The following is a 12,162-nucleotide window of genomic DNA, read 5'->3' on the forward strand; positions in this document are numbered from 1 at the left end:
TCTTGACAAGAGAATCAAGGCACAACTTCTCAAGGATATTTTCTGGGAAATGCAGAGATGCAACCTCCAAGAAAGAAAAAACAACAGTTATCCCAATTGCTGCGCCTTTCTTTGTGCAGGAGTGGGAATTGGTCATTGGATTCTGCTGGGAGTGTTTTGTTTTCTGGACCAGTCTCTGCAAGCTGTGTCTTGCTGGTCAGAAGACAGTCCCAAGATGTGTTTGAGTTGAGTGCTTGTGCAGTTTCAGTTTAGATGTAGTGGAATCTATTGGAATATAGCATAAAACAATAGAGTATAATAAAGTAATTAATTAGCCCTCGTCTATCGAGGGAGTCCTCCTTGTCATTTCTTCCTGCACGTCGGGGGCCGTGCTTTTACTGTAGTGTCCTGCATGGCATCGTTGCCTGTGAGTCAGAGCGGCATGGATTGGAGGGATGGGGCACGGAGTGGATAAAGCCGATGAGGTGCAGCGGTGCTCTCCAGCCTTCGTGTGTTTTGCTCAGTGTGCTTCCGTGGTGTTGGCCAAAACCACGGTGGCAGTGTTTTTGCACAGGGGCTGCTGCAGGATGCTGCTGGGGCAGGTGCCATTGAGGAGAGTGGACAGGGGCCGTGTGGAGCAGGGCTTGGAGTAGGTGCTCCGGGGAGATGGCTTTCCCCTGGCGCAAAGAGTGGTTGCAGTGCTAGAGAGAGGAGAGGCGGTGGCAAGGGTTTTGTCACAGGTCTTTATTTCCAGTGTCATAAATAAGGGAAGAGGTAGAAAAATAAGTACCTGACTAAATAGATAAATAGATAAATAAATAAATAAATAAACAAATAAATACGTCAATAAATAGGTAGAGAAAGTCCTTGGTCCATCTCAGTGGGAGCGGCCGAATGGCTGGAGATGCAGTGATTGAAGGCTGCGGGTGCCGTGCGGTTGTCGCAGGCCTGTCTCTAGGTCCCGGGGCAGAGGAGGCGTGGGCTTGGAGGTGGCTTTGGGGCGTCGGTGAGCCTTGGCGTGCGGGTGTTTGCGCTAGCGGCGCATGGCGCGTGTGAGGTTGTGGAGGTGCTGTAGGGAGGCACGAGCTTCGAGGCGGACGTGGTCCCAGGCGCAGGCGCTGTGCTTGTGGGCGTGGAGGAAGAGGTGGATGTCCCTGAAGTACTTGTTGATGGCGAGCAGCGGGTTGCGTGGTCCTTTGAAGGGCGTGGCCTTGTCGGCGAGGCATTGCTCCAGGTGGTGGATGTGGTGCTGCAGCTTGTTGAGGAGGTGGTTGCGAGCCTGGCTGGGCCAGTGCTGACGGGTGCCGTTGGAGCTGAGGGTGTGGAAGAGGTGCTGCAGGATGCGGAGGGCGGTGGCGGCGGCTTGCTGCGGCTGGAGGTTGTTGTGGAGCAGGGTGTCGGGGAAGAAGGGCGGCTCTTGGAGGTGGCAGGGCTGTGTGTGGCTGGCAGCCATGTCCTGCAGGAGGCGGAGAGCGTCGCCGGGGAAGGTGTCCTCGTGCGTCCACAGGTGTTGGCAGGCCAGGCTGGGGGCCAGAGCGGCGAGGAGGAGCAGGAGCGCCGGGGCGGCGTGCGGCAGGCGTGGCCGTGTGGCTGTGGGCGCAGCCATGGTGGCTCTGTGGCTGCTGTCGGGTGGTGCGGCGCAGGAGGAGCCTGCCGAGGCTGGCTGGTGCTGCTGGTGCTGCTGGTGGCTGTGCTTGGGGTGCCGCCGGGTGCGCGGCTTTGTATGCCAGGCAGCTTTCCCTTCATCGCTTTCCGATTGCCGGCAGTTTCCGCCCGTGGTTTCCAGTCTCTGCTGGTGGCTCTGGTGGTTTTGGGGAAGGGTTTTGTTGGGGTCTCCGTGGTTGGGGATTGTGGTGGCAGCGAAATTGCTGCCACCATTGCGGTGTGCCGGGCTTGCGAAAGCTCAGGCTCAGAGGCCTCGGTGTCAGGCGTGCTGGAGAGGCGTCTTGGCTGTTCCCTTTCACCTGCCGGGCCAGCTGCACGGTCTGTGCTGTGCAACCGGGTCTGTCTTTGTGCCCCAAGCATTGTTTCCACCTGCAAAGGCCTGCTGCTGCCTGTGGTCACTTTTCCTTTCACTTTGTGGCTTGCCTTTATTTTCATCTTAGCCCCTGTTTTCCTTTTGTGGTTGCAAGGGATGTGCGGTGATGTCAGCGGGCGGGAGCTGGCGTTTCCCCTCCTGCGGTGAATGCCCAGGGGCGGTGTTCGAGGGGCTGGCCGTGCACGTGGGCCTTGGAGGCCTGAGTGTGCCCTTTCCCTTGCACGGAGGCAGGCGCTGCACCTGCTGCTGTGTTTGGGAGGAGCCAGCAACAAGGCTCAGCGAAGAAGTCGGCCAAAGGGAAGGGCTTTGCTCTTACTGTCCTGCTTGCTCCGATGGCTGTGGCCCTGGAGCACGGGTGTGCGTTGGAGAGCCACGCCCTGGGGGATGAGGCGGCCGGAGGGAAAAGAGGAGCGTCCCCCATGAAAGAAATGGTGTTGTGTTTTGGCATTGCCAGAGCCCTTGGCTGCAACGGTGTGTCCTGTTCAGGGCTCCTTGGGCTGTGACAGGTGTGGCGTTTTTGGAGGGGATGGCTCTGAAGGTGCACACCGGGGTGCAGAGGACGTCCCTTGTGAGCAAGGCTGAGGGAGCTGGGCTTCTTTGGCTGGAGTAGTGATGGTTTGCCCGTAGTTTCAGATGCCTTTCCAAAAGGGCGCAAAATCTGGCCATCGGTGAAGAGGAATTTGGGGTTTGCAGAGATCTGCAACGGGACGATCAGCCTGGCCTCGTGGAGAAACGGTGGGATTGTTGCTCGGAGCGGCTCATGGGAAGTGAAGGTTCTAGACTTTTGGGGCAAAGAGCCTGTGGAGACGAGTGGCTGTTTGTAGCCTTGAGCGTCTCAGGGATCTGCAGGCGCGCTGCCCAAGTCGCGCAAGGCAAGTGCCGGGAGCCCTGCCTGAAGAATGGAGGTGCCCAGGCCACCGTAGGAGAGGGCCAAGTTTGAGACCATCTTAGCAAGCCGAATGCGTACGGGTCGATGGCAGGTGAAGAGGTTCATGCGTGAGTCCTGAGGGAACTTTCAGATGGAGTTGCTAGGCCAGTGTGGATGGCTTTTGAAGCCTGGTGTCTGTCAGTTGGAGTTGCCAAGAAATGGTAGAAGGGAAAGACAAGCCCCGTTTTGAGAAAGGGAAAAGCGGAAAGGTGTGGGAACTACGGAGCATTCAGGCTGAGCTCCGTGTCAGGCAAGAAGATGAGGCTGCCTCTGCCGGGGACTAGGCCGAGGCCGATGGAGAGCAAAGAGGTGATTGGTACCAGGGAGCATGGCATTCCAAAGTGCAAAATAGCCATTCCTGGTGGTTTTTTGGCGCTGTTCTGCGGTTGGGGCTCCACAGCAGTGGTGGATAGGGGCAGGCTAGGCGACCTTGTGTGCCTGGCTTTGTGCATAGTGCTTGACAGTGTCCTGTGGCCGCATTTCTCTTGACAAGAGAATCAAGGCACAGCTTCTCAAGGATATTTTCTGGGAAATGCAGAGATGCAACCTCCAAGAAAGAAAAAAACAACAGTTATCCCAATTGCTGCGCCTTTCTTTGTGCAGGAGTGGGAATTGGTCATTGGATTCTGCTGGGAGTGTTTTGTTTTCTGGACCAGTCTCTGCAAGCTGTGTCTTGCTGGTCAGAAGACAGTCCCAAGATGTGTTTGAGTTGAGTGCTTGTGCAGTTTCAGTTTAGATGTAGTGGAATCTATTGGAATATAGCATAAAACAATAGAGTATAATAAAGTAATTAATTAGCCCTCATCTATCGAGGGAGTCCTCCTTGTCATTTCTTCCTGCACGTCGGGGGCCGTGCTTTTACTGTAGTGTCCTGCATGGCATCGTTGCCTGTGAGTCAGAGCGGCATGGATTGGAGGGATGGGGCACGGAGTGGATAAAGCCGATGAGGTGCAGCGGTGCTCTCCAGCCTTCGTGTGTTTTGCTCAGTGTGCTTCCGTGGTGTTGGCCAAAACCACGGTGGCAGTGTTTTTGCACAGGGGCTGCTGCAGGATGCTGCTTGGGCAGGTGCCATTGAGGAGAGTGGACAGGGGCCGTGTGGAGCAGGGCTTGGAGTAGGTGCTCCGGGGAGATGGCTTTCCCCTGGCGCAAAGAGTGGTTGCAGTGCTAGAGAGAGGAGAGGCGGTGGCAAGGGTTTTGTCACAGGTCTTTATTTCCAGTGTCATAAATAAGGGAAGAGGTAGAAAAATAAGTACCTGACTAAATAGATAAATAGATAAATAAATAAATAAATACGTCAATAAATAGGTAGAGAAAGTCCTTGGTCCATCTCAGTGGGAGCGGCCGAATGGCTGGAGATGCAGTGATTGAAGGCTGCGGGTGCCGTGCGGTTGTCGCAGGCCTGTCTCTAGGTCCCGGGGCAGAGGAGGCGTGGGCTTGGAGGTGGCTTTGGGGCGTCGGTGAGCCTTGGCGTGCGGGTGTTTGCGCTAGCGGCGCATGGCGCGTGTGAGGTTGTGGAGGTGCTGTAGAGAGGCACGAGCTTCGAGGCGGACGTGGTCCCAGGCGCAGGCGCTGTGCTTGTGGGCGTGGAGGAAGAGGTGGATGTCCCTGAAGTACTTGTTGATGGCCAGCAGCGGGTTGCGTGGTCCTTTGAAGGGCGTGGCCTTGTCGGCGAGGCATTGCTCCAGGTGGTGGATGTGGTGCTGCAGCTTGTTGAGGAGGTGGTTGCGAGCCTGGCTGGGCCAGTGCTGACGGGTGCCGTTGGAGCTGAGGGTGTGGAAGAGGTGCTGCAGGATGCGGAGGGCGGTGGCGGCGGCTTGCTGCGGCTGGAGGTTGTTGTGGAGCAGGGTGTCGGGGAAGAAGGGCGGCTCTTGGAGGTGGCAGGGCTGTGTGTGGCTGGCAGCCATGTCCTGCAGGAGGCGGAGAGCGTCGCCGGGGAAGGTGTCCTCGTGCGTCCACAGGTGTTGGCAGGCCAGGCTGGGGGCCAGAGCGGCGAGGAGGAGCAGGAGCGCCGGGGCGGCGTGCGGCAGGCGTGGCCGTGTGGCTGTGGGCGCAGCCATGGTGGCTCTGTGGCTGCTGTCGGGTGGTGCGGCGCAGGAGGAGCCTGCCGAGGCTGGCTGGTGCTGCTGGTGCTGCTGGTGGCTGTGCTTGGGGTGCCGCCGGGTGCGCGGCTTTGTATGCCAGGCAGCTTTCCCTTCATCGCTTTCCGATTGCCGGCAGTTTCCGCCCGTGGTTTCCAGTCTCTGCTGGTGGCTCTGGTGGTTTTGGGGAAGGGTTTTGTTGGGGTCTCCGTGGTTGGGGATTGTGGTGGCAGCGAAATTGCTGCCACCATTGCGGTGTGCCGGGCTTGCGAAAGCTCAGGCTCAGAGGCCTCGGTGTCAGGCGTGCTGGAGAGGCGTCTTGGCTGTTCCCTTTCACCTGCCGGGCCAGCTGCACGGTCTGTGCTGTGCAACCGGGTCTGTCTTTGTGCCCCAAGCATTGTTTCCACCTGCAAAGGCCTGCTGCTGCCTGTGGTCACTTTTCCTTTCACTTTGTGGCTTGCCTTTATTTTCATCTTAGCCCCTGTTTTCCTTTTGTGGTTGCAAGGGATGTGCGGTGATGTCAGCGGGCGGGAGCTGGCGTTTCCCCTCAAGCGGTGAATGCCCAGGGGCAGTGTTCGAGGGGCTGGCCGTGCACGTGGGCTTTGGGGGCCTGAGTGTGCCCTTTCCCTTGCACGGAGGCAGGCGCTGCACCTGCTGCTGTGTTTGGGAGGAGCCAGCAACAAGGCAGGCGAGAAAGGCTCAGCGAAGAAGTCGGCCAAAGGGAAGGGCTTTGCTCTTACTGTCCTGCTTGCTCCGATGGCTGTGGCCCTGGAGCACGGGTGTGCGTTGGAGAGCCACGCCCTGGCGGATGAGGCGGCCGGAGGGAAAAGAGGAGCGTCCCCCATGAAAGAAATGGTGTTGTGTTTTGGCATTGCCAGAGCCCTTGGCTGCAACGGTGTGTCCTGTTCAGGGCTCCTTGGGCTGTGACAGGTGTGGCGTTTTTGGAGGGGATGGCTCTGAAGGTGCACACCGGGGTGCAGAGGACGTCCCTTGTGAGCAAGGCTGAGGGAGCTGGGCTTCTTTGGCTGGAGTAGTGATGGTTTGCCCGTAGTTTCAGATGCCTTTCCAAAAGGGCGCAAAATCTGGCCATCGGTGAAGAGGAATTTGGGGTGTGCAGAGATCTGCAAGGGGACGATCAGCCTGGCCTCGTGGAGAAACGGTGGGATTGTTGCTCGGAGCGGCTCATGGGAAGTGAAGGTTCTAGACTTTTGGGGCAAAGAGCCTGTGGAGACGAGTGGCTGTTTGTAGCCTTGAGCGTCTCAGGGATCTGCAGGCGCGCTGCCCAAGTCGCGCAAGGCAAGTGCCGGGAGCCCTGCCTGAAGAATGGAGGTGCCCAGGCCACCGTAGGAGAGGGCCAAGTTTGAGACCATCTTAGCAAGCCGAATGCGTACGGGTCGATGGCAGGTGAAGAGGTTCATGCGTGAGTCCTGAGGGAACTTTCAGATGGAGTTGCTAGGCCAGTGTGGATGGCTTTTGAAGCCTGGTGTCTGTCAGTTGGAGTTGCCAAGAAGTGGTAGAAGGGAAAGACAAGCCCCGTTTTGAGAAAGGGAAAAGCGGAAAGGTGTGGGAACTACGGAGCATTCAGGCTGAGCTCCGTGTCAGGCAAGAAGATGAGGCTGCCTCTGCCGGGGACTAGGCCGAGGCCGATGGAGAGCAAAGAGGTGATTGGTACCAGGGAGCATGGCATTCCAAAGTGCAAAATAGCCATTCCTGGTGGTTTTTTGGCGCTGTTCTGCGGTTGGGGCTCCACAGCAGTGGTGGATAGGGGCAGGCTAGGCGACCTTGTGTGCCTGGCTTTGTGCAAAGTGCTTGACAGTGTCCTGTGGCCGCATTTCTCTTGACAAGAGAATCAAGGCACAGCTTCTCAAGGATATTTTCTGGGAAATGCAGAGATGCAACCTCCAAGAAAGAAAAAACAACAGTTATCCCAATTGCTGCGCCTTTCTTTGTGCAGGAGTGGGAATTGGTCATTGGATTCTGCTGGGAGTGTTTTGTTTTCTGGACCAGTCTCTGCAAGCTGTGTCTTGCTGGTCAGAAGACAGTCCCAAGATGTGTTTGAGTTGAGTGCTTGTGCAGTTTCAGTTTAGATGTAGTGGAATCTATTGGAATATAGCATAAAACAATAGAGTATAATAAAGTAATTAATTAGCCCTCGTCTATCGAGGGAGTCCTCCTTGTCATTTCTTCCTGCACGTCGGGGGCCGTGCTTTTACTGTAGTGTCCTGCATGGCATCGTTGCCTGTGAGTCAGAGCGGCATGGATTGGAGGGATGGGGCACGGAGTGGATAAAGCCGATGAGGTGCAGCGGTGCTCTCCAGCCTTCGTGTGTTTTGCTCAGTGTGCTTCCGTGGTGTTGGCCAAAACCACGGTGGCAGTGTTTTTGCACAGGGGCTGCTGCAGGATGCTGCTTGGGCAGGTGCCATTGAGGAGAGTGGACAGGGGCCGTGTGGAGCAGGGCTTGGAGTAGGTGCTCCGGGGAGATGGCTTTCCCCTGGCGCAAAGAGTGGTTGCGGTGCTAGAGAGAGGAGAGGCGGTGGCAAGGGTTTTGTCACAGGTCTTTATTTCCAGTGTCATAAATAAGGGAAGAGGTAGAAAAATAAGTACCTGACTAAATAGATAAATAGATAAATAAATAAATAAATAAACAAATAAATACGTCAATAAATAGGTAGAGAAAGTCCTTGGTCCATCTCAGTGGGAGCGGCCGAATGGCTGGAGATGCAGTGATTGAAGGCTGCGGGTGCCGTGCGGTTGTCGCAGGCCTGTCTCTAGGTCCCGGGGCAGAGGAGGCGTGGGCTTGGAGGTGGCTTTGGGGCGTCGGTGAGCCTTGGCGTGCGGGTGTTTGCGCTAGCGGCGCATGGCGCGTGTGAGGTTGTGGAGGTGCTGTAGGGAGGCACGAGCTTCGAGGCAGACGTGGTCCCAGGCGCAGGCGCTGTGCTTGTGGGCGTGGAGGAAGAGGTGGATGTCCCTGAAGTACTTGTTGATGGCCAGCAGCGGGTTGCGTGGTCCTTTGAAGGGCGTGGCCTTGTCGGCGAGGCATTGCTCCAGGTGGTGGATGTGGTGCTGCAGCTTGTTGAGGAGGTGGTTGCGAGCCTGGCTGGGCCAGTGCTGACGGGTGCCGTTGGAGCTGAGGGTGTGGAAGAGGTGCTGCAGGATGCGGAGGGCGGTGGCGGCGGCTTGCTGCGGCTGGAGGTTGTTGTGGAGCAGGGTGTCGGGGAAGAAGGGCGGCTCTTGGAGGTGGCAGGGCTGTGTGTGGCTGGCAGCCATGTCCTGCAGGAGGCGGAGAGCGTCGCCGGGGAAGGTGTCCTCGTGCGTCCACAGGTGTTGGCAGGCCAGGCTGGGGGCCAGAGCGGCGAGGAGGAGCAGGAGCGCCGGGGCGGCGTGTGGCAGGCGTGGCCGTGTGGCTGTGGGCGCAGCCATGGTGGCTCTGTGGCTGCTGTCGGGTGGTGCGGCGCAGGAGGAGCCTGCCGAGGCTGGCTGGTGCTGCTGGTGCTGCTGGTGGCTGTGCTTGGGGTGCCGCCGGGTGCGCGGCTTTGTATGCAAGGCAGCTTTCCCTTCATCGCTTTCCGATTGCCGGCAGTTTCCGCCCGTGGTTTCCAGTCTCTGCTGGTGGCTCTGGTGGTTTTGGGGAAGGGTTTTGTTGGGGTCTCCGTGGTTGGGGATTGTGGTGGCAGCGAAATTGCTGCCACCATTGCGGTGTGCCGGGCTTGCGAAAGCTCAGGCTCAGAGGCCTCGGTGTCAGGCGTGCTGGAGAGGCGTCTTGGCTGTTCCCTTTCACCTGCCGGGCCAGCTGCACGGTCTGTGCTGTGCAACCGGGTCTGTCTTTGTGCCCCAAGCATTGTTTCCACCTGCAAAGGCCTGCTGCTGCCTGTGGTCACTTTTCCTTTCACTTTGTGGCTTGCCTTTATTTTCATCTTAGCCCCTGTTTTCCTTTTGTGGTTGCAAGGGATGTGCGGTGATGTCAGCGGGCGGGAGCTGGCGTTTCCCCTCCTGCGGTGAATGCCCAGGGGCAGTGTTCGAGGGGCTGGCCGTGCACGTGGGCTTTGGGGGCCTGAGTGTGCCCTTTCCCTTGCACGGAGGCAGGCGCTGCACCTGCTGCTTTTTTTGGGAGGAGCCAGCAACAAGGCAGGCGAGAAAGGCTCAGCGAAGAAGTCGGCCAAAGGGAAGGGCTTTGCTCTTACTGTCCTGCTTGCTCCGATGGCTGTGGCCCTGGAGCACGGGTGTGCTTTGGAGAGCCACGCCCTGGCGGATGAGGCGGCCGGAGGGAAAAGAGGAGCGTCCCCCATGAAAGAAATGGTGTTGTGTTTTGGCATTGCCAGAGCCCTTGGCTGCAACGGTGTGTCCTGTTCAGGGCTCCTTGGGCTGTGACAGGTGTGGCGTTTTTGGAGGGGATGGCTCTGAAGGTGCACACCGGGGTGCAGAGGACGTCCCTTGTGAGCAAGGCTGAGGGAGCTGGGCTTCTTTGGCTGGAGTAGTGATGGTTTGCCCGTAGTTTCAGATGCCTTTCCAAAAGGGCGCAAAATCTGGCCATCGGTGAAGAGGAATTTGGGGTGTGCAGAGATCTGCAAGGGGACGATCAGCCTGGCCTCGTGGAGAAACGGTGGGATTGTTGCTCGGAGCGGCTCATGGGAAGTGAAGGTTCTAGACTTTTGGGGCAAAGAGCCTGTGGAGACGAGTGGCTGTTTGTAGCCTTGAGGGTCTCAGGGATCTGCAGGCGCGCTGCCCAAGTCGCGCAAGGCAAGTGCCGGGAGCCCTGCCTGAAGAATGGAGGTGCCCAGGCCACCGTAGGAGAGGGCCAAGTTTGAGACCATCTTAGCAAGCCGAATGCGTACGGGTCGATGGCAGGTGAAGAGGTTCATGCGTGAGTCCTGAGGGAACTTTCAGATGGAGTTGCTAGGCCAGTGTGGATGGCTTTTGAAGCCTGGTGTCTGTCAGTTGGAGTTGCCAAGAAGTGGTAGAAGGGAAAGACAAGCCCCGTTTTGAGAAAGGGAAAAGCGGAAAGGTGTGGGAACTACGGAGCATTCAGGCTGAGCTCCGTGTCAGGCAAGAAGATGAGGCTGCCTCTGCCGGGGACTAGGCCGAGGCCGATGGAGAGCAAAGAGGTGATTGGTACCAGGGAGCATGGCATTCCAAAGTGCAAAATAGCCATTCCTGGTGGTTTTTTGGCGCTGTTCTGCGGTTGGGGCTCCACAGCAGTGGTGGATAGGGGCAGGCTAGGCGACCTTGTGTGCCTGGCTTTGTGCAAAGTGCTTGACAGTGTCCTGTGGCCGCATTTCTCTTGACAAGAGAATCAAGGCACAACTTCTCAAGGATATTTTCTGGGAAATGCAGAGATGCAACCTCCAAGAAAGAAAAAACAACAGTTATCCCAATTGCTGCGCCTTTCTTTGTGCAGGAGTGGGAATTGGTCATTGGATTCTGCTGGGAGTGTTTTGTTTTCTGGACCAGTCTCTGCAAGCTGTGTCTTGCTGGTCAGAAGACAGTCCCAAGATGTGTTTGAGTTGAGTGCTTGTGCAGTTTCAGTTTAGATGTAGTGGAATCTATTGGAATATAGCATAAAACAATAGAGTATAATAAAGTAATTAATTAGCCCTCGTCTATCGAGGGAGTCCTCCTTGTCATTTCTTCCTGCACGTCGGGGGCCGTGCTTTTACTGTAGTGTCCTGCGTGGCATCGTTGCCTGTGAGTCAGAGCGGCATGGATTGGAGGGATGGGGCACGGAGTGGATAAAGCCGATGAGGTGCAGCGGTGCTCTCCAGCCTTCGTGTGTTTTGCTCAGTGTGCTTCCGTGGTGTTGGCCAAAACCACGGTGGCAGTGTTTTTGCACAGGGGCTGCTGCAGGATGCTGCTTGGGCAGGTGCCATTGAGGAGAGTGGACAGGGGCCGTGTGGAGCAGGGCTTGGAGTAGGTGCTCCGGGGAGATGGCTTTCCCCTGGCGCAAAGAGTGGTTGCGGTGCTAGAGAGAGGAGAGGCGGTGGCAAGGGTTTTGTCACAGGTCTTTATTTCCAGTGTCATAAATAAGGGAAGAGGTAGAAAAATAAGTACCTGACTAAATAGATAAATAGATAAATAAATAAATAAATAAACAAATAAATACGTCAATAAATAGGTAGAGAAAGTCCTTGGTCCATCTCAGTGGGAGCGGCCGAATGGCTGGAGATGCAGTGATTGAAGGCTGCGGGTGCCGTGCGGTTGTCGCAGGCCTGTCTCTAGGTCCCGGGGCAGAGGAGGCGTGGGCTTGGAGGTGGCTTTGGGGCGTCGGTGAGCCTTGGCGTGCGGGTGTTTGCGCTAGCGGCGCATGGCGCGTGTGAGGTTGTGGAGGTGCTGTAGGGAGGCACGAGCTTCGAGGCGGACGTGGTCCCAGGCGCAGGCGCTGTGCTTGTGGGCGTGGAGGAAGAGGTGGATGTCCCTGAAGTACTTGTTGATGGCGAGCAGCGGGTTGCGTGGTCCTTTGAAGGGCGTGGCCTTGTCGGCGAGGCATTGCTCCAGGTGGTGGATGTGGTGCTGCAGCTTGTTGAGGAGGTGGTTGCGAGCCTGGCTGGGCCAGTGCTGACGGGTGCCGTTGGAGCTGAGGGTGTGGAAGAGGTGCTGCAGGATGCGGAGGGCGGTGGCGGCGGCTTGCTGCGGCTGGAGGTTGTTGTGGAGCAGGGTGTCGGGGAAGAAGGGCGGCTCTTGGAGGTGGCAGGGCTGTGTGTGGCTGGCAGCCATGTCCTGCAGGAGGCGGAGAGCGTCGCCGGGGAAGGTGTCCTCGTGCGTCCACAGGTGTTGGCAGGCCAGGCTGGGGGCCAGAGCGGCGAGGAGGAGCAGGAGCGCCGGGGCGGCGTGCGGCAGGCGTGGCCGTGTGGCTGTGGGCGCAGCCATGGTGGCTCTGTGGCTGCTGTCGGGTGGTGCGGCGCAGGAGGAGCCTGCCGAGGCTGGCTGGTGCTGCTGGTGCTGCTGGTGGCTGTGCTTGGGGTGCCGCCGGGTGCGCGGCTTTGTATGCAAGGCAGCTTTCCCTTCATCGCTTTCCGATTGCCGGCAGTTTCCGCCCGTGGTTTCCAGTCTCTGCTGGTGGCTCTGGTGGTTTTGGGGAAGGGTTTTGTTGGGGTCTCCGTGGTTGGGGATTGTGGTGGCAGCGAAATTGCTGCCACCATTGCGGT

The 12,162-nt window shown here is 57.8% G+C and overlaps 5 protein-coding genes across 14 annotated transcripts in view; 1 reads left to right on the forward strand and 4 right to left on the reverse strand.

Annotated features, from left to right (window-relative positions):
* UBAP2 (ubiquitin associated protein 2) overlaps nucleotides 1-12,162 on the forward strand; it is a 195,880-nt gene that overhangs the window by 90,870 nt on the left and 92,848 nt on the right. The gene's annotated exons all lie outside the window — the stretch shown is intronic.
* LOC132341990 (interferon-like) lies at nucleotides 1,013-1,585 on the reverse strand. Its single transcript, XM_059874167.1, has one exon. The coding sequence runs from the start codon at nucleotides 1,583-1,585 to the stop codon at nucleotides 1,013-1,015; it is 573 nt and encodes a 190-aa protein (XP_059730150.1).
* On the reverse strand, nucleotides 4,430-5,002 carry LOC132341991 (interferon-like). Its single transcript, XM_059874168.1, has one exon. It carries the CDS (start codon nucleotides 5,000-5,002, stop codon nucleotides 4,430-4,432), a length of 573 nt encoding a protein of 190 aa, XP_059730151.1.
* On the reverse strand, nucleotides 7,871-8,443 carry LOC132341993 (interferon-like). The gene has a single exon (XM_059874171.1). The coding sequence runs from the start codon at nucleotides 8,441-8,443 to the stop codon at nucleotides 7,871-7,873; it is 573 nt and encodes a 190-aa protein (XP_059730154.1).
* Nucleotides 11,312-11,884, reverse strand: LOC132341994 (interferon-like). The gene has a single exon (XM_059874172.1). The coding sequence runs from the start codon at nucleotides 11,882-11,884 to the stop codon at nucleotides 11,312-11,314; it is 573 nt and encodes a 190-aa protein (XP_059730155.1).

This window comes from Haemorhous mexicanus, chromosome Z, assembly GCF_027477595.1.
Source record: "Haemorhous mexicanus isolate bHaeMex1 chromosome Z, bHaeMex1.pri, whole genome shotgun sequence".
In the NCBI taxonomy this organism is placed as follows: domain Eukaryota; kingdom Metazoa; phylum Chordata; class Aves; order Passeriformes; family Fringillidae; genus Haemorhous; species Haemorhous mexicanus.